Source organism: Ammospiza caudacuta, chromosome 3, assembly GCF_027887145.1.
Source record: "Ammospiza caudacuta isolate bAmmCau1 chromosome 3, bAmmCau1.pri, whole genome shotgun sequence".
Classification (NCBI taxonomy): Eukaryota; Metazoa; Chordata; class Aves; order Passeriformes; family Passerellidae; genus Ammospiza; species Ammospiza caudacuta.
The window spans coordinates 111,025,340-111,045,705 of NC_080595.1; the positions used below are offsets into that span (position 1 = coordinate 111,025,340).

Below are 20,366 nucleotides of genomic sequence, written 5' to 3' on the forward strand. Positions count from 1 at the left end.
TGACTGGCAGTCTACAATTGTGTTACCAGAAGCTCTCATCACAGCTAAAAGCTAGCATTAGTAAAATCTTTGCTTATATATCAAAAGAATCTATGAATACCAGAAGCTAACTTAAGAAGTTAATTAATTATTGAAAAGAGAAAAAAAAAACTTTTAACATTTCAACTGAGGTTTATCATGTTTTAGAAGTGGTATTTTCCTGGTGAAATTTCCTGGTCTCCAGGATAAGGACCCAAACATGTACAAAAAACCTTAGAGGGCTTTTAATAGTTTACTGAAACTTCTACTGTCATGTTTGTAAACATTCATCTAGGCCTAACCTGCACCAGCAGGACCAAATCATGCCACATGTCAATTATTTTCTTGGATAAAGGGAATACTTGGTGAAGATAATGTTAAGTGAAACAGGGTCTTTGCTTGTACTCAAGGCCAAAGTCTTCAGGCAAAAATTCAGTGGCACTCCTGGATACTTGCTTACAAGAGACAATTTTAGATCATTTTGAACTAAACAATAGACAAATGCAAAAGCAACTGGCTGTGGGTTAGTACCCAGGAAACAAATAGAGATTATATCAAGTTCAGCCATGCAAGAATATCACTATTGGAGGTTTTCATGTACAAAGTACATTTTACACATTTGTTGGAAGAAGGAGAAAGAGGAAAGAAGCCCAAGCTCAGAGTATTCACCAAGTGCTACCTTAATCCCCACTGTGTTTATAACAACTGAGAAATATTTCTTGAAGTAGTAATTCACTGCTTCTGCCAGGAAACCAAGCTGGAGAGAAGAGAGACCGTTTTTGCAAAACTGCATCTGTGACACTGTCTTGGAATTGTTTTCTTTTGCTATCACATTTCTGTATTACAAAGTACAAAAGAGAAGCTGGCCAGTAAGAGTCCACAGCACACTCCAAGTACTGGCATGTCTGGAAATGAGTTCTCACCCACTGCAATGCAACCCTTTGATCCTGGCTCACCCCTACACAGCCACACAGGAGCACACAGAGGCTCAAACTCAGAGACAGCACAGCCACAGAGCTTCTGTTTCTACAGCCACACTGAGGGAGTATTGCTCAAATTAGAAGAGCAGTAACAGTAACAAATCAAATCTAAATGATAATCAGTTTAATTTACCTCTGAGGACACTGAAACAGAAGCAAATACTACCTTGTATGATGTAATCCAGCTACCACAACTTCCAGTAATGTCCCTATACAGAGCAAGTTTGAAACCCTTTCCTGCACTATGGTTTTACACCTTACCACAATTTATTTGTGGGAGATCTACTGGCTCTAAGGAAGTCTGGAGTCAAAAAGGAATGTGTTACAAGTTAAGCTGATACACACTGCAACAGCAGAAATTTTACAGAAAGTTATCTTTGCAGCAACAAAATTTCATTAATGTCTACACACTTTAATCCCTTTAAACCCCAAAGTTTAAAGGGATTCACACCTTTACATTAATTCATCAAAGTGAACAGCCACCAGCATAAGATTTATTAATGATGTAATGAATTTCCTACCATCATCCAGGAGTTCTGATCTGCTATCTACAAGCTCCTTTTAAATTTATCATGACTAATGAGGAAGAAAAATAAAGTATCTAGGAGTAAGAATAAGCTATTTATTTTCCATCTCACTGATGGGTTCCTCAGACCCCAGCCCCAGTGAAAAAAAGCTTCCCAAGTCACAATCCTCTACCACCTATGCTGACATGTTTCTCTAATTACAGAACACTTTCAAAGCTCTCTTTGCCAAAATGCCATCTAAAACATGTTAATAAGGAACTCCACTCATGCTTTCAGACCCTTGACTCCTTCAGTAAAGATTTTCTAGTAAAGCATAAAGGTTACACCAAAATCTGTTAGCTGTTGAGAGCAGTAAGGTGTTCCAATAAATTGCAGACAAAGTGATTTGACAAACTCAAACAGATGCCACAAAAACTAGGAAAGCATACCAGGTAAATATGCTTGCCTGTGTGATGCATCTCTTCAAGCTACTGCTGCTGAGACAGCACACTGATGGACGAAATTTTTGATCTCATATATATTAGTAGCCATGTAAGGCAACCACAGACAGCAAATATGAGACAGGTGTCAGAAGTAACAAAACTCTCCTCAAGCATGTAAAAAAGTAAAAATGTGGAAGGGAAGAAAAAGTGAGAAGGGTGAAGACAAATAAAAAATTATTTGATAGTTGTCTAAAAAGCTTCCCTTTCTAGGGCTGACATAGCCAAACTAACCAAACAAAAAATACACTTCCCTGCAACTCAGGCTTCTAGATACCAGCAGCTATACAAGGACACCAACTTTTTCTCTTGAAGCCTTTGTGAAGACAGTGATCTAAACAGACATTATCATATAAATCAGATCTGAGATCCATCTACTCCAGCATGTGCTGAGCACCAGATACTTTGAACTATTAAAACTATGAAGTGGCACTAACTGTGGGGTAGTTTATCAACCTGTGACTTTATACTTACCTGAGCAATTTGTGACCATTTGTTGTAGCAACTTCAGCAAGACTTGTCAAGATTTTCAGATACTGGCTTTCACTCTGCTGAGACAAGTGTTCCAGAACCTGCCGCAACTGAAGGATTCAAACAAAAACAACTGCATTGTGTCAAGGAGCATCAGATCAACAATCATTTATCCGCTGCATAGAACACCATCACCCAAGCATTATAATAATGTATATCTGTACTGTACAACCTCTAATCTAGCCTCAGTTAATGTTTCATCATCATTTACAAAGATTACAGATGTGCAAAGGTACACATTCTAGTGTTGATGCATGTACTACAGGGTATTTAACATTACAGAATGTTACAAACACTGAATGCTTAACCCTGTATTATTAATTCATAAGAAGTTATGACATTTAAAATACAAGTCCTGACTTGCAACACATACCCAGTTTCCTTATGTCATCACTTCCAGATAATATGAACTGGTCATTACCCAAGACTAAGCAGAACAGCTCAGACTTGGCCATAGAAAATAATTTTCAATATATGATCACATTTTGGCAATGAAGCAGAACTAGACCATGTATTAGCTAATATATCCTGTATACACTCTCATTAAGATCTTGTTTTTGCACACAGCTCTGCCATTACTCAGATAGATGAAAAATTTTTCTCACTTTTTTGCTTCACTTCTGCAATAAACAAAAGGTCTTTTTGTTACATTGTTTTAGTTTTTTCTCTTTTAGTTGAAATCATCTATAGCATCTCCCCTCACACCTAACATACACTTTGAGAATTCTCACCTGCATCATTTCACTCTGAAAAACTCAACCTTATCTCAGAAATTTAAACACTGATTTGGAAATCCTCAGTGTTATAGTGGAATTAATTGAGTTATAGAGAAAAAAAATCTAGCAAACTAAATTAAGTAAATTGGCAGCCAACACCTTACTAATTTTTATTTTTTTTTTTACAGTCTGTAAGGTTATTTGCAGCCATTTTAAAACAACTAATGTATTAAAAACCCACAGTGAGCTAGATTTACAAGGGGGAAGAGGCATCCCATGCTTCATTTCCCTTACACAATTAAGAAAAAAAAGTTTTTCCTTGATTTTTCTTTGCTTCAGATTGTACTACTCCACAATAACCAAAGAAGCAAGGTGTAAAAGAACCATTAAAAAAGAAACAGAGCAGTTTCATCTACAGAAATAATAATCAAATGTAATTGTGGCTGCAATCTTTTACACTCTAATTGTACAAGACAACTTCATACAGATGAGTGCTCATACCACAGACTTTTAAGTTAATTCCAGATGATGCAGCCTCAAGACACATCCTAGAATGGATGTCTGCAGATAATGACTACATGAAGGCAAATAGGCCCTGTTACACAAAGTAACTATATATAGGCTGCTCTAGGAATGCTCTGCCAGTACCTTTGTATTGAAGCTTGCAATGTCTCCTCTTTAAACTGTCTAGATCACTTTGCCAAATGTACAAAGTTAGAACACTAAATGAAAACAGATCCTACATTTAATTCCAAATTCTTGTGTTTAAAATTATGTGAAGAGTGCCCATTTTCCATGAGGAAAGAAAGATATCTAGTGGTCAGCTACTGTGGTACTGACTGCCACTCATATTCAGCACTAAGCTCTCCTCCACACACAGAGATCCCTGGCTCTAACACACAGAATCCCACATTACCATGTTTTCCCGCAGATCCTCGTTCTGGGTCATCTGAATTATTGTCTGGAAAAGCCGAGGATGGTACTGTATCAAGACTTCACAAGTCTCTCCATAACCACCCTAAGAAAACATTTTAATTAAAAGAAACATTAGAATTGAGAGTTAGACTGTTACAGGCAATAACATCTATTAAGGATAACAATTTTTTTTAATGCTGGAGAAATCCTATTCTAAAATAATTTGAAATTGAAAAAATGTAGCGAAGTTAGGTATCCCAAAATGCTTGGGAGAAGACAGAATCAATTTTTTCCAGTATACTGGCTCACATATATCCACTCCAGTTTTTCTGTTTTTTAAAACATTTTCCTACTTACCAAAATAAAGGTACAGTTGAACAGCACTTCAGTCAACAATCACCAGAGATTAGAAACAGTGGAGGTATTTTACTTCTCTTCCTCCTGCTGATACCTACTTATTTACACCCAGCATATAACTCTTCAGAACAAACATTTTCTAAAGGTTCATAGACTTGTTCAAAATAAACATTTTTTAAAGGTTCAAGACATATCTGACTTGTTACAAGAAGAAACAGGATAAACCCATGAAAGGGTTACTTAACTTTAAAATCAATACCCAAGTATAATCCCTTAGAATGTGCCTTAGACTGACTTCACACACTTCTGAGAAAAAATGTTTTCTGGAAAGAAGACAACTTGATTTTGTGATTTATTTGTATCAAATCTTATTTAACACAGCTGCATTTTTAAGCAGACACCTAACACCTGAATATGCATGAACTTCTACTCTGGGAAGTTGACATACAATGTATTAACTACTGCAACTTCAGGGACGCCTCTGTGAATGACAGTTGACATTATCTCAGTGAAACCCAAACATTAAAAATATTAATTTAATTGTGTCTGGTACCAAGAAATTAAGTATTAAAAATAAACCCATCCAGATTCTGTAAAAATTAATGAAAGTCAAATCTTCAAGATCAAGGCAATGTTTGCAAGAAGTGTAGGAGTCTGTAATTTCTGAAATTTCAGAATTTCTTCTGAAAGCATGTGTTTGTTTGAAAAAGAAACTTTTAAGCATAGAATAAAAGCCACAAGGTAAAAAGAAAAGATATTGTTTTCTCCATTCTTACTTGGCATCATGAACTTGTAATACTGCATGATCTCGAACACAGTAAGATCATCACTACAAAGAAACACCAGGTGTCACTACTCACACCTAAAAAAAGTTAACCTAAGTTTTTTGTGTACAAACATGCCCTAGGGATTCCAAAACTGGAGACTGAAGCAGAAACTCAAAACATTAATCATAAAAAATAAAAACTCTACACTTAAGCACACACTGGTATAGAATCATTTAGGTTGGAAAATACCTTTAAGATCATCAAGGCCAAACATCAGCCTGGCACCACCCCTACGTATGCTACTTAACCACATCCTCAAGTGCCATATCCACCATTTTTTTAAACATTTTCAGGGGTGGAGACTCCACCACTTCCCTGGGCAGTCTTCTCCAATGCTTTATAGCTCTTTCCACAAAGAAATTATTCCTAATATCCAATCTAAACCTCTCCTGCCATATACTGTATTACAGGACTGTGGCTGCAGAAAGCCTTGAAACTGATCAGACTCCATGTGGCTTTCTGCAATAAGTCATTCTGTCATAGCAAAGAAAAAAAAAATCTGATGAGTTTCACAATCAAGTTAGCAGTGAAATAGTGTAGTGATCTGGCACTTCCCAGTGACCAGAGCTGAGGACTTACCTGGTTTCTTATATGCAAAGAGAAATACTGTAAATAATCCAACTGGAGCAAGGTCTTACACAGACAGTCTATGAAATAAAGCTTTCAGAGTTAAACACTCCAAAAATATCCCACAGATATTTTTGGAGACAGCACTCCTGCACATACACACAACTATTTCAAGTGCAAGTCTTAGGCACATGAGGACACCTCAGAAATTAAATCTCTTGAGGTTGAAATAGTCTGAAAATACAGGAAAAAAATGGAAAATTTCAATTTTATCCTGACAAACTAATGACATGCACAAAGGTAGTGTGATGTCCACTCACTCCAATGACTTAATTTTTTCAGCTTTCAGTTCAGTTTTCTACTCTAATTACTAGCAAAGGTTCAAAGGCTTCCATTCAATCGTGTTATTTACCCAATGAGCTGCAACTCATCTGACAGAAAAAGTTTAAGTGTTCTCAAATCAAAAAAAGTCACTTTAGGAAGCAGTACAAGAAGTAGGTGATGAGGAAATCGTTTTGCAGTTGTCACATTACTTGAAAATATGTAAGAATTTTGTTCCTCATCCAGATATAGAAATATCTTTGAAAAGTACGAGCCATCATCATGTAAGTTTTGTTTGTTTTTAATAGCAACATCTCCTCAACAGAAAAGAAAATCTATTATTTGAGATTTAAAAAATCACTCCTTTCTACATGTCTTTACCTCTTGTTAACAGGTAAGCATCTAAATTGTGTACTACCATTATACCAAGGATTCCAAAACTTTCTAGTCAAATGGAGTTCTGGAAACTCTTTTTCATGATTCTTGTATCTGACTTATGCAAAGCGTAGAAATTATGAACCTGCCTGTAGGATCAATTTCATTATTAAAGAATTACATTTTTCACTTGTTTTGCCAAAGGACAACCATCTTCCAGAGGCCTTAATAATAAGAAAAGGTAATAGTGATCAGGTGACACTGTGGTAAGTCAGAGAAATTCACTGAAAAAGTGTTGCTAACTTAATACCTGTACACAGAGGTCCAGTGGAGTAACACCGTTCTTGTCCGGTAAATATTTGGCTCCTCTCATCAAAAGAATTTGTGCAGTGTCTCTCTGACCATGGCTGTTGAAAAGAGAAGAAAGACAGTCAATAGAGCATTTATGATCTGAGTCATAAACCTGTCTTTATTGCATCTAACAAACAAGACTAACATAAGCTAGAAGAAAATAGTTACTGCAAAAGAGCAGTGCAAAATTCAGGCTATTTATGAAGTCAGAGTCACTCTCATCATTCAGAAATGATTCATCTTAGCCTTGCCTCAAATATTTATGAGCTGCATTTCCTGAAAAAAGAGAGCTCTTTCTCAATTTACATCCTAATTAACTTCACAGAGGAAGTTATCTTTGTCAAATTCTTTGCTCACTTTTACCATATTTGGGGGAAAAAAATCTAATTGTGCTTCAACCATCAATAAAATATTAGCAAGATATTTTTATTGATAATTCTTTTTTTTGTACAAGAGATAATTACTTTTTTTTACAGGAGACAAATACATCACTCAAATGGCTCTAATTTCTATATACATATCTTGCATAGGCTCTAGAAATGATGGGTTTTACTCTTGCATTCAAAGTCTGCTCACTAATCTGCTTATAGGTGTATAGGACCCTCAAGTCTCTCAAGTTAAAAATTTCCCAACATGCTAGCATTGCCTAGAAAACAGAAAAAAACAACTATTTATACCTCTCAACACTTTCCCAAATCCTTTCTTTGGAAAAAAATGAGAAATTGAGTACCTGAGGTTTACTTCATTAAAAACACATACAATGATTATTTGAATATTGCCTTCACAGCATTAAGTTCATACACTGCCAAACATAATAGAGAAGCATCTAAAGGGTGAAATGAAAGACTGATAAAAAAGACACAGCAATTAGGGTTATAGATACAAGTTTTTTCAGTGATGTTTTATTCCTCAAACTGGTTTGCAGTACACCCTTTACACCAATGGATATGAGTATTTGGCATCCTGGAACATACAAGAGGCTGCCTGATAGGTGCAGCCTATCAGTTCACAGAGGGCACAGGAAAAGTGACAACTAACAGCTGAGGGACAAGAAGTAGCTTCACTGATCTCTCAATAACTCACAGATGAGTTCTCCTCAGTCCTGTCCTTCCAGCCTAGGAAGCCAACAGGTTAACCTAATGTACCAGACTTTGCCCCAATGCAAATAAACACTAAAGGTCAGAAAGGAGCTAAGATTAATGGCCTGCTTGCAGCATCTTCACTGTAATTCTCTAGACTAAGTGCACAACCCAACACATTGACAAAACAGGTGTTTCAGACTCTGAATACTGATACCCTTCCTGCAGCTACCACCTGCCACTGCTACCACATCCCACCCTCCCTGTCATCAAGAACCTACAACCTTTCTTTCCAGGTTTGCTGCAGTACATACCCTGTTCATTCTACCCTGCCAGCTGCTCCAGTTGTTAATTTCTATGGAATATAACTCCTGTACTTGCCACAGTCCCTTCCTGTGAAAAACCTCCAAGCCAAGACAAGCTGCTTACTTCTTTTAAAATGTGTGCAAATACCAGTCCCTAAATCAATGACCAAGGCTAGCAGCTATTTATTCTCCACTTCCCTTCTTCTTAACTGCCACAAGTCAACATACACAAGTCAACACTCCAGAGACCACAGCTCCCAGAATGTGACTCTTAGCAGACCAGCAGGTCAGTCTATTTCTACTTTTGCTTATAGTAACAGTTAATCTTATGTGAACTATTTAACCTGTAATCAAAGCACAGGGATTGCAAAAACTGTCAATGCTCTAACAAATTGCAGAAATGCTCTAATTAAAACAGAAGTTCATTCATCATATGTGTTTAATTTTGAAATATAACTATGAAGAAAGCATAATTGATCAAAGCAACAATGTAATTTCAATTCAATATTGTAACTTTGACACATATATGCACATTACATGTATATTGTAGTACCATACTGTACATTAAGTAAGAGCCAAACTTGCTTTATAAAAGGCTCTGAGTTTTAGTGTACTCCAAATAATCCAAGTTGGCAGAATTCATTTTTTCAGAAAAGGGTTCAGCAGTCATCAATTTATGACTCATGCTAGAACATGTACAGGTATGTGTTTAACATGTCTGTTAGAAAGAGGTACATAAGCCTGCAGTACAAACCTAAGTATTTAGATAAGATACTAAACCACACTCAAAAACGAGATAAGATTAAACACAGTCAGCTTTTATATTTCCTATATTTTGTCATTTCTAATCAGTTATTACAAAAGGGGAAAAAATATTTCACTTTTAGGCCGGTATTCAAAAGTGAAAAGTATATAACCTGCAAGCAAAATAAAGCGGAGTTGCCCCAGAAACGTTCGGCCTGTTTATGTCTGCCCCGCTGTCCAGCAAGCACTGCACTGTCTACAAGAGAACAAAACATCGCCTTTAGAAAAAGAGCAGTGGAAAACCCTACTGCAAATATTTAATGCATGCCTAAATTATGAAAATACTGAGCAGACTCTCATGTTATATTTCACATAAATTGGCTATATTTATAGGTAACTGTTTTTCAGAATTTGGCCTTCCAAAATCCAGCACTGACAAACAACAGAAAGGATCTAGGTAGAATTACAATTTATTCTTTTTAGTAGTAAATAGTTCTAGTGGCAATCTGTATCACTCTATAGGGCTCTAATGCAGTTCAAGTAAAGTTCAAGTATCCAGACTTATACTCTGAATATAAATAGTCATCCCTAACACAAGGCCAGATATAAAAATTATTCACACAGATCAATAATGAAAGAGTTTATTTGAACTTGTTTACTTCTAAAGTTAAACTGTAACTGATCCAACTCTGTTTTCATTTTTTATTCATAGTAAATTGATATTTCAGATTTCAAAATCACATAATAGCTTACACAATTATGAATTAAACATATTCTGAAAAATAAGGCAAAACATTTTCAAACATTTACAATTACATAAAAACTTGAAATTAACAAGCCAATAATAGCACTACAGAAGAGCTGAAGAGTATACAGTAAATCATCTCAACTCCCACAGGCACTGAGATCAATCAGCTCGACAAGAATAAATAAGTTACTCCCAAAAAGTGCATGCAGTCAATACTAAGACCCAACAGCATTCTTCACACTTGTAGCCATTATCATGTGCATTACTACTCTGAAGTTTATAACAAAACCACAACAACTTTGAGGCATTACCAAGATCTTCACAAATCAATTGTGTTCATACAGTTTAGAAACTTACTGTCTTGTGTCCATTTTGACAAGCTACATGAAGGGCTGTCTGTCCCATGGCATCTTCAACATCGACATTACTGACGTGCTGAACCAGATCATGAAGCAATTCTGTTCGTCCATTGACAGCCAACCAATGAATCTAAGCACAAAATGATGACACATGTGTTTCCTTTAGCAATGGCATATATACACCATAAAAATTGTTTCAAACCTGGCTGTATTATAGTCAACACTTTCACAAAGAGAAGCTTTGCGTAATATTAAGAGAAGCTTTCAACAATGCAATCATATGCTTGGGTATTTTGATCACATCTTTTGATTCTTGATGGCACTGGACACACAGCAGTTTGGTTTTATGTGTAAGATGGCAAAAGCTTAAAAACCAAGAATCTCTAAATTCTTCATTCATTTTATGATAATTAATAGCACTTACTGCAGTCAAGCCTTCATTATTACAAATGTTGACATCTGCACTGTATTCCAGCAGCTTGCTCATACATTTTTTCTGGCTATAAGCAAAAGAACACATTAAAATCCAGTCAGGGAAAATCACTTACTAAGACTAAATATCTTATTACAGCTCTACTCACTCTAATTTATCATTTTTCTAAGCATAACAGGTAGTTCCAATTTATAAGGAGCACAGTACTGAGCATGTGAAAGAGAGAAGTGATCTTCACAGAGACTCAGACAGTGCAAGGGTAGCAAACAACAACACAGGGCTAAAATCACAGCTGGTTTTGTGGAAAGTGCAGAAGCACTTAACCATTACTGTAACAGTTTCAGCTCTGCATGAACTTCCCTTTCAAGACAAAAAGCCAGAGTTCAGGCAATAGAAGTCCATGAAGTTTACTGTTGCCTGTACATGTCAGTGGACATGTTTACAGTACACCACTAAATCATAACTTAATGAGACAGTCATTGTAAAACTATGCAAATCCTTATTAAGTACAAGCACTTTCTTAATAAAACTAGAGGTATTTTTTCCTAATTCATGTTTTGTTTGGTTTTTTTAACATTTTTAATGCTCTAAGTGCTTTACCTTTACAAATTTATTTTGCTTTTCCTTTTTATTTGGTACCTTTCTTATAACTCATTTCCACATAACTGTCTCCTGTGTGTTTTTCTGCATTTCATCATAAACCATTTGCCTGCTTCTTTCCTCTCCTACAAATAGACCTCACACATACCCAGAAGCCACTAAACTCTACCACCTCCTCACCTGAAGTACCAGCTGTGATACAATTCAGTTATTGTATCACACACAAGTTCTAAAAAGAAAAAAGAGAACATTACCTTCACAACTGGATGTTTTCACATACTACAATTCCAGAAGTAGGATCTTTAAAAGGTACTTGCTCGCTGGTTTAGAGTTCTTTCTCTGACTCTCTCCTAACACTGTGCCAATCTTGTATTCCTTTTCTTGCAGGAAAAATTTTCTTAGAGACACTATCTCAGAAAATCCGAAGTCTTTGACCCTCTCCAAGCCCTACAAAACCTTTTCTTTCTCAGCTAACTGGAAGGTGAAAGTATCCCTCGTTCCATTACTGTTGTAAGAATCATTATGCCCCTGTGTCACAGACACATTTTATGAAAAATCCTTTCCTTAGGATTTTTTCTCCTGGGAAGCTGACAAGCCTCAGGAACAAAATGTAAACCATGATTATCTGCTGCTGTAGAATGCAACAGGTCCATCTGTGATTGGTCTCATGTGGTGGTTTCTAACTAATGGCCAAACATAGTCCAACTGTCTCGGACTGTGCAGTCAGTCACAAGATTTTATTATCATTCCATTTCCATTATTGTCCTTTCCTTTCTGATTAAATCCTTTCTTCTACTCTTTTAGTATGGTTTTAATATAATATATATCATAAAATAATAAACCAGCCTTCTGAAACATGGAGTCAACATTCTCATCCCTTCCCTGGTCCTGGGACCCCTGTGAACACCACCACACCCCTGATTAACAGAAAACACTAAAATGACTGGAAGTGGAATTGGTATTTCAGACATGACTTACTATTTATAAAATATTACTCTGTGAATACTCAAAATAAGGATTTTAACCTCCATGTTCTCTACTTTCAAAAGTGAAAACCAAAGGTTTTTTTAACTATGCAAAAATATTACAGAACATGCCAGCTCAAGTGCATTATGCAGAAATTTTTTAAGAGTTTAAGGATTTTAAAAACTTACCCATTCCTTGCTGCTAAATGGAGAGGAGTACATCCTGAGATGTCCTGATAGTTTGGATTCGCTCCTTTTTTTAATAACAGAACAAGGCATTCAACTGATCCACAGCTAAGAAGAAAATAAGAAAGGGAAAAACTGTAACAAGAATATTTACAAATCAATATTGGCATAAAGACAACAGCAATATTATGTGCAGATCACACTCACTAGAACATCTTTACATAAAATTGTGTTACACCTCATAGCTCAGGCTACACAAAGCTAAAGGAAAGTCACTTAATGCAGTGAGAAGTGACCAAATATAACTGGTAGCATTGAAAAGATGCCAGCCTTCTCTTTGATTTTAATTACTTTAAAACACAACAGTGAGTCTTTAGGACTGTTAATCTTTAAACTATAAACAAAACTATATAAGTTTTGCTTTCAATTTCCTCTCACCTCCCTCATCCCTAATCTATTAACAGGACTGAATTTTCCATTAGAGATTTTGGGGTTTGTTATGCTTCTGTGTCTGGAAGTTATGTTTAGAAGTCTGACTATCAGGAAAATTCTAAAACTTGTACAAATATTTATTTGCTAGTACAAATATTTCTTTGCTAGCAACTTTGAACCTGTAATAAAGAGCTGAACTCTTTTATTTTACATAATATAGCAGCTCTTCAGGATAACCAATGTCACTAAGAGGACAGAAACTCTGCATTACATATTTATCTTGCTCCTGAACTCTGTAAGAGGAAGAGCTGACTGAAAAGATAAACAGAGTACTTTTGTATCTGTTGTGACCAGCTAATCAATTTTTATAAATCTTCCCAAACATCAGAACTGCTACACAACAACTCCAAGAAACTGAAGACTAACTGTACAATATGTTGCAAAACCAGCAGCTTGATGACCCCTTTGTGACCCAATAACTAAGTCAAGATAAAAGACAATCCAGAAACTAAGAGTAACACAACTTCTTGTATCTTTAGAATCAGCAAGTACAGTGTATTTTCAAATATAATTCTAAAGGATATGCTAAAAATTTGCTTGCATTTTTGTAAGTACTTCCTTAAGTAAATTTTATATAAGCACTATGTAATTCTTAGATGAAATAGTTGGGAAACAGCTATTTCTAATAGTCTGTTTAAGAAGTGGAATTTCAACCTCTATTGTGACCAAATACTGCTATATATATGCCATACTACTACTATTTCCTTTTCTGTTTTTTGTACTTTTTTAACCATTTAAATGTAAGAACTTTCAAGATATTTAAAAGGGGAGATAAATACAGAGCATTCATTCATCAGTTTAGTTTCCTGAAAAGTCACATCAAACACTATCTGGTTAATTTCTATTTATATGATAGTAATCTGTCTGTTTCTTGGCAGAGTTACATATAAAATGAAGTCATTCCCATTAAAGAGCTATACAAACAATAAATAATGTAGATCAAAATTTGCACTGAAGCTATCCAGGATACAAAACTTATTAGAAGTGAGCTCCTGAGTTATATTCCCTTCAGTTATGGTCACACGAAGTACTTTGGAACAGCTGCTTCCCAACAAACATCCAAACACTTCCCACTGTTATAGAACACCTCAAAAACAATCAGCACCTGCAAATGAGAGTTCTCTGCCTCTACAAAGGCAAGAGTAACCCAGCTATACAGGATGCACATCATGGCTGCATTTTTTTAAGACTTGAGATTTCACAGAAAGGTAAAAAAGTATCTAGCCAGACTTCCTTCACTGGAATTTGGAGAGCCATTTGATACAATGTGTAAAATCCTCTTTATGAGGCAGGTACATTACTAGGCAGAACAAACAAGATACAAAAAGTGTGAAAACAAAATGTTAACTGACACTATAGAGTTTTCCAGCTTACATTGGTGCCTTAGATTTGTGGCAATATTTTCATTGTTAACTTCTGGACTGGACTCAAGTAAGTCTTACTTTGCTGCAATATGAAGCAAACTTCTCTTCACACGTCCAAAGGCATAATTCACATCAAATTTTGAATTTGACAGCAGCTCTGAGACAGACCTTCAAATAGAAAAATAATTTTTTTAAATTTTAGAAATAGCTCACAGTATCCAAGCAAAGTTCATACTCTAAGTTGTACACAAGTACTCTATTTCTTTACTTAATCACTATTTCTTCTCCATACAACTAATTACTAAGAGATCACACAGTTTTTAAGCATTTGCTGATTAAGAATACCTTTCCATTTCTTACTGTACATAAAAAATTAACTGTGACACTGGGAAACTGTTTCAAACTAGTAAGTAAGTATGTAAACTAGTAAGAATTAGACCAAACAACTGAATCACTTCTTTACAAACATGAAAAACAAGCACTTCAACAGCTTGGTTTAAACAAAATATAAATTCCCATTTTCCCCTTACACAATCATCCCAACCACATATCCAACAGTTTTCCCAAACACAGGCAAAGTTCAGAGGGAAGACCAGTATGTGAAATCATGATGATGAAGTAGAAGGATACAAGATCAGGATAAAAAATTTAAATAGGACCTTTCAACTTCCAGTAATGAGCTGATCACATAATTGAAAACCCTTGCATGGGATCTCAAAACACTACATAGCAGAACAAATGTTTATCCTGGCTGGAAAAGCAGCTTTCTCTTGCAGTAACTGACTGCTTCCCTACAAAATTCCTGTGAAGGAAGCACCACTTAGCTGGCAATATACAGCCTCCTGGTCCAAGCACTTCGAGGACAACTCAGTAAGAGAAACAGCTGCTCATCTGAGGAATTCCAGATGTCAAATGAGACTGAGAGCTTCTATGTCACCCATAAATACACACACAGAATTAACACACAGTTACAAAACAACAATTTTGTTCTTATCTTAGGACAAATTTTCCCATGTGCCTCAACAGAACAAATCCTAGTTCTGGTCTATGGCATAAATCAAAACAGGTAAAATAAAGCTGGGATGCACAGTCAGTGACTAACTTCAAATTAGAACACAACTCAGCAATTCAGCAGCTGGACTTCTGAGAGTGCTTTAGGAGCTAGGACTTCAGCAAACAGGCTGGGATTTAAAAAAAAAAAAAAAAAACAAAAAAGGTAAATTTAAAGAAGCTCTTACCTGTGCTGGTCAGCCATAACCATCGGCATCAGTGTATAGACAGCGGTTTCATTATCTGGGAAGAAATTTAGTTACTCTGTTACCATAAGGATATCTTTCATGTAAAATAAATGTATCTAGCAACACTTATCTACATTTTCAAGCGTCCACTTGAAATAGATAATTTTCTTACACAGATTCTACACACACAAAGTTTCATTAAAAAGAAAAAGGCATTACACTTATTTAGATAAAAGAGAGAATTAACAGAATTGCAATATATGAAATTTCAATGTGGTTTTTTTTCTTTTACAAAGTAAAAAATACAGAATTTTCACTGGAGTGTCAATTTCTTTGAATTGACAATTCTGTTAACTAAATCCAAGTTTTTAAGAGATGTGCATTAAAAAACCCAAACAAAACTCAAACACTTAACTATTTCATTTTAAAAAGAAAGAAGTTTCCTGTCTTCCAAGGTGACTTCCACAGTCCTGAGACTATGATTTTGTAGTAGTGACTTTTTTAAATTACTTCATAACCATTCCATTTGTCTCTATACTTGAAAACCTGAGTGCACTAAGTTTCATTTTACTTTTTAATCTCTAATCAGTTTCATATTTCACACTTGAAGGGAACAAAAAAAGGCCAGAAGTCAAAGATCCATGTCAGTGGTGGGAACACACAGACTTTCAGTCACACAGACTCTGTCATCACTACTGCTGCGAGTGCCAGCACACTGCATGGCTGTGATGAGCCTGTCTGGTCACTTACAGACTTCCTGAAATAAAATACTATTTTTAGAAGATTAATTTGACAAAACTTAAAATCTTTTGACATATAATAATTATGAATGGTTTTAATGCGCAATAATTTTTCTTTTATTATGCACAATTATTATATTTTTTCCCTTCAACAAGCCACCCATTTTTGAGAGTACAATCTCCACAGAATGTTCATGTAGATACCAACTTATGACAGGAGGGACTGTGCTTTCTGAGAACCCAGGTATATGGCTTCAGGATATGGAAATACAGGACTGTTCTCAAAAATTTTTATTTTCAAGTTTTTCCTCATCACGTTCCTTGATTCAAAGTTACAAAGCAACCAGAACAGGAAGAATTAAAACCAGCAGAGTATCTTGTGTCTTTTACAGACCATGCTGTACATATTCACTACTTCCACTAGGTAGGCAAGGTGACATCTACGGAATTTATTTTAAGTAAAGATTCTTCAGAATTATGAAGTGGAATCCAGGAAGTTGTTATCATGCTGCAGCTCTGCTGTTTGTTGCTATTATTGTTCTCCACTGCTCCAAGGTTACTGCTGCTATCAGCCAGTTGAAGTTGTGTGTCCCTAGCTAGCAAAAGAAAGCAGCAATGCTTCTTTCTAACAATCTATTATTATTACCTCTGAACACTGGACAGAGATAAGTAAAATTCAAATCACATTTCATCAGCTATAAAAATTTTAAAACAAAATTTTAAAAAATCAACATTGCTTATACAAAACACATGGTGCAAGAGACACAAGCCTCTCAAAACACCAAATTATGAATAAACGTTGCAGAGAGTCACCAACTATCACTAAGTTCAAGTTTGAACTCTCTACAAATTGTTTCTTATGGCAGAGTTCTGTGAGCATCAGAAAACTCCATCTCCAACACACACCCCTAGGATTTGACTGCTAGGGAAAGAACAAGCTGGGAGGGAGGGGACACAGAGAGAAAGAATGCTGAAACAAAATTAAATAATGCTAAATAAATATCAATTGTGGAAAACATTTGAGCATTTTGAAAAAATCTATCCATGATTAGCTCCCAGTATACACAAACTAAAACAAAAATATATCTTGAGCTCTGTTTCAAAGAGCTCTGGGCAGGAAGATAAAGCTTTCCAAATAAAACAAAAGAACCAAACTTAAGAATATCAACTAAATTTAAACATTACATCCTTATATATTTCCACAATCAGGCCCTTTACAAGACATCAAAAAAGGTGAAAAAAAACTTTTAAATATCAGCACACTTAACTGAAATGCTTAATATTGATTCTAACTATATTTAACTATATTGCAAGTGCAGTGATCTAGAAAAAGTCAATAGTTAAATCCAAGTGTAGCTGGGCCATAACAGGCATTTATGGCACAGTTACAAACCCAAGCCTTTTGCTATTCTATTAACAGAAATTACACTGTGGAGCACATGCAGATTTTCCCAGAGTTTTTTCTGTAAGAAGTAATTAAGAGGGTGTGGGACTAAGGAGCTTTCATACCTATCTCTGGTGATTATTTTCTCTAGTAATGAAAAAAAAGCTCCAAATGACACAAACTACATGACAGCAGGTAGAGAAAAAGCATTATACACCTCATGGACTCACCAAACTTATTTGCCTGCTTTTCAAATCTTGATTATATAAAGACAAAAAAAAAAAGGCACACCAATCATAGTGTCACAGCTCTGGGCTGCAAGACCTCGTTTTCAGGCACTGAGCCTAAATAGCAGCATCCAGAAATTTGTGTGCAGTTCTCAAGTGTCCACTAAACAGTTGCTGAAGGATACTTTGGGAGAGTTATTTAAAAAAAAAAGTTCTACTTGCAAGCTCAGAGTATTCACTGGCACTGGACTCAGGTGTTAAGACTTGCTTTAAGAAAAAAAAAAAACACTAGAAATTCATAATCTAGAATCCTGCCTTGGCAAAACACACTGACTACTTTACTTCCTCAGAGATACTGTTGTGAAGTTGGCAGAGATCACAATCTCAAAGAGGTGTCAGCACTGTGCACATCATACCCTAGTGGCTATGACACATGCAATGGAAGTTTAATACTTTCATTTATTGGGATTTATTGCCTTCTTCAGCATAAATAAATTTAAAGATACATCTCCATCTCCTGTGAGAGAACCATGACTCCCACTTTAAGGATGGAGGGGTAAACTATGTATCTTCCAAATTATTCAAATACAGTGGGGGTAAAGAGGGGGGAGTCCTAATTCAAGAGGCCAGACACAGCACACAAGCCACCAAACTACGTATTATCCTAGCCCAGTGTGGAATACTCCAAGCTGATCCTGTCAGTACATGTTTGCAACAACATACTACAAGCCAAACCTGCTTCTCAGGAAGAGCTTGGGCAGACCTGCAGGAACCTAAGGAACACCAAGGTCAAGAAAGAAGATCCCTAACGAGCTAAGACAGACCCAAAGCTGGATGGCCACTGAACAGAGACCTTCTTGCAATGCAGTTTGACACTTCAGTGTGGAAAGCTTTAAGCCCATTTATCTCCTTATATCAGTCCCACTGTTTTGTTTCATGCAACTCCTAAGGAATCCTAGAACTCACACTCCTTCTGCACTACAGGATGACAGAAGTACTTGTTCCAAAGGTCTCAGGGCTTACACTTGCACGGCCGTTCCACAGACATAACTACCTATAAAGTGCAAGATAAAAATGCCCAAGATGTGAAGAAAACAGACAAAATTCAGAATCAATTTGCCTACATTACTACTGAAGTAAATTTAAAGCAGCTCCAACTAACACAGGCTGTGCAAAGTGTTATTCATATTAGCATCTTCAATCAGTTGAACTGGCGCTACTCCATTATTTCTGTAAGTCTAAGCTTCAGTTAATAGTATTACATCAATTTTCACTGCTGCCATTCAAAGGCTTACAAGCAGCAGCAAAATCTGCCTGAAACTTGCCTGTCAAGTGAAATTCATTAGCAACTGCACTGCAAGGCACTGGAACTGACAGGCGACAATAAGTGAAGGGTGTAGTAGCACAGTTCAGCAGGACACCAGGAAGTCCAAACAGGGAACGCACAGAGAAAACAGAATATTACTCCCTCTCCTCCACCACTGGAGATGAAAGCTGGCAGACAGGCAGCCAAGGACTCATCCATTAAAGCAAACACTGAAGAAAGCACAGTGACCGCACATGACTCACAAGAACAGGAATTCTGCCCGTCCAAGAGTTTTACAATTAGTCCTCCCAAAAACTGGGAACAACAAACCACTTGCCCTAAGAGCCTGAAGCTCTGCTTTCAAACCCATCCTGATATGGGGGACCAGCACCCATGTGAAGCGGTTTAGAGCCAAAAAAATTAGGCTGTGACGGGTGACAGTGACTTACAAAATTCAGCACTACTAAAAGACAAAAAAAAACACAAACAAAAAAAAAACCCACGACGACTTTTCATCACTACTCTGTCATGGACGAGGCACCTGGCGAAGGATGCAGCAGCGAACGCAGCCGGTGTCCGGCACCCCGGGCTCAGGGCGGCCGCCCCGGCTGATCGGATCCCCCGCGCCCGCCACGGAGCCGGCGGGGGAGGGAAGGAAGGAAGGAAGGAAGGGGAGCCGCTGTTGCTGTCAGCACCACAAACAAACGAACAGAGCCTGTCAGAGGCGGACAGAGCCCGCTCCCATCCCGCCCAGCCGCCTCAACTCATCCCCGCCGGCCCGGGTGCGGAGGCCGCCCGGACCGACCGCTCTGTCAAGGCCCCGCTCCTACCGTCCGGCAGCTCCACGGTGCGGGCGCGGCGCAGAGACCTGGTCAGCCGGTTGAGCTGCTCCATGGCTCTCTCCATCCTCGGAGCGGCCAGCCCGGAGCCGCGGACACCCCCCGCTGCCACCGCCCGCCCTCTCTCAGCCCATCGCGGCGCTGGCGGCGCCGAGGCCGCCCAGGCCGCCGCCACCCCGGGAGGCTGCGCGCATGCGCGGGGCGGAGCTGGGGGCGGTGGCGAATTCCCTCAGTTTGCTTTTTTCCCCAAGGAAGGAAAGGGGTGTGGGCGACGGATTTTCAAATCTCGTGGAAAAAGGGATCTTTAAACGTCTGCTTGTTATAAATAAAAATAAAAATGTGATGCCTTTTGAAGCCGCCCCTGCCAGGTGATCCTGCCCGTGCGGGCTCATT

General features: G+C 37.2%; 1 protein-coding gene across 3 annotated transcripts in view; it reads right to left on the minus strand.

Moving 5' to 3' along the window:
- HACE1 (HECT domain and ankyrin repeat containing E3 ubiquitin protein ligase 1) overlaps positions 1 to 20,127 on the minus strand; it is a 48,666-nt gene extending 28,539 nt beyond the window's left edge. For all 3 annotated transcript variants that reach the window (XM_058800896.1, XM_058800895.1, XM_058800894.1), the window contains exons 1-10: positions 19,965 to 20,127; positions 15,478 to 15,532; positions 14,318 to 14,407; positions 12,387 to 12,491; positions 10,624 to 10,699; positions 10,198 to 10,329; positions 9,266 to 9,348; positions 6,924 to 7,020; positions 4,168 to 4,269; positions 2,479 to 2,585 (exon numbers count right to left, since the gene is read on the minus strand). In XM_058800896.1, coding sequence (XP_058656879.1) covers positions 2,479 to 2,585; positions 4,168 to 4,269; positions 6,924 to 7,020; positions 9,266 to 9,348; positions 10,198 to 10,329; positions 10,624 to 10,699; positions 12,387 to 12,491; positions 14,318 to 14,407; positions 15,478 to 15,532; positions 19,965 to 20,040 — 923 coding nt within the window. In that variant the 5' untranslated portion in view covers positions 20,041 to 20,127. The remainder of the gene's footprint in view (positions 1 to 2,478; positions 2,586 to 4,167; positions 4,270 to 6,923; positions 7,021 to 9,265; positions 9,349 to 10,197; positions 10,330 to 10,623; positions 10,700 to 12,386; positions 12,492 to 14,317; positions 14,408 to 15,477; positions 15,533 to 19,964) is intronic.
- Positions 20,128 to 20,366: the final 239 nt, after the last annotated feature.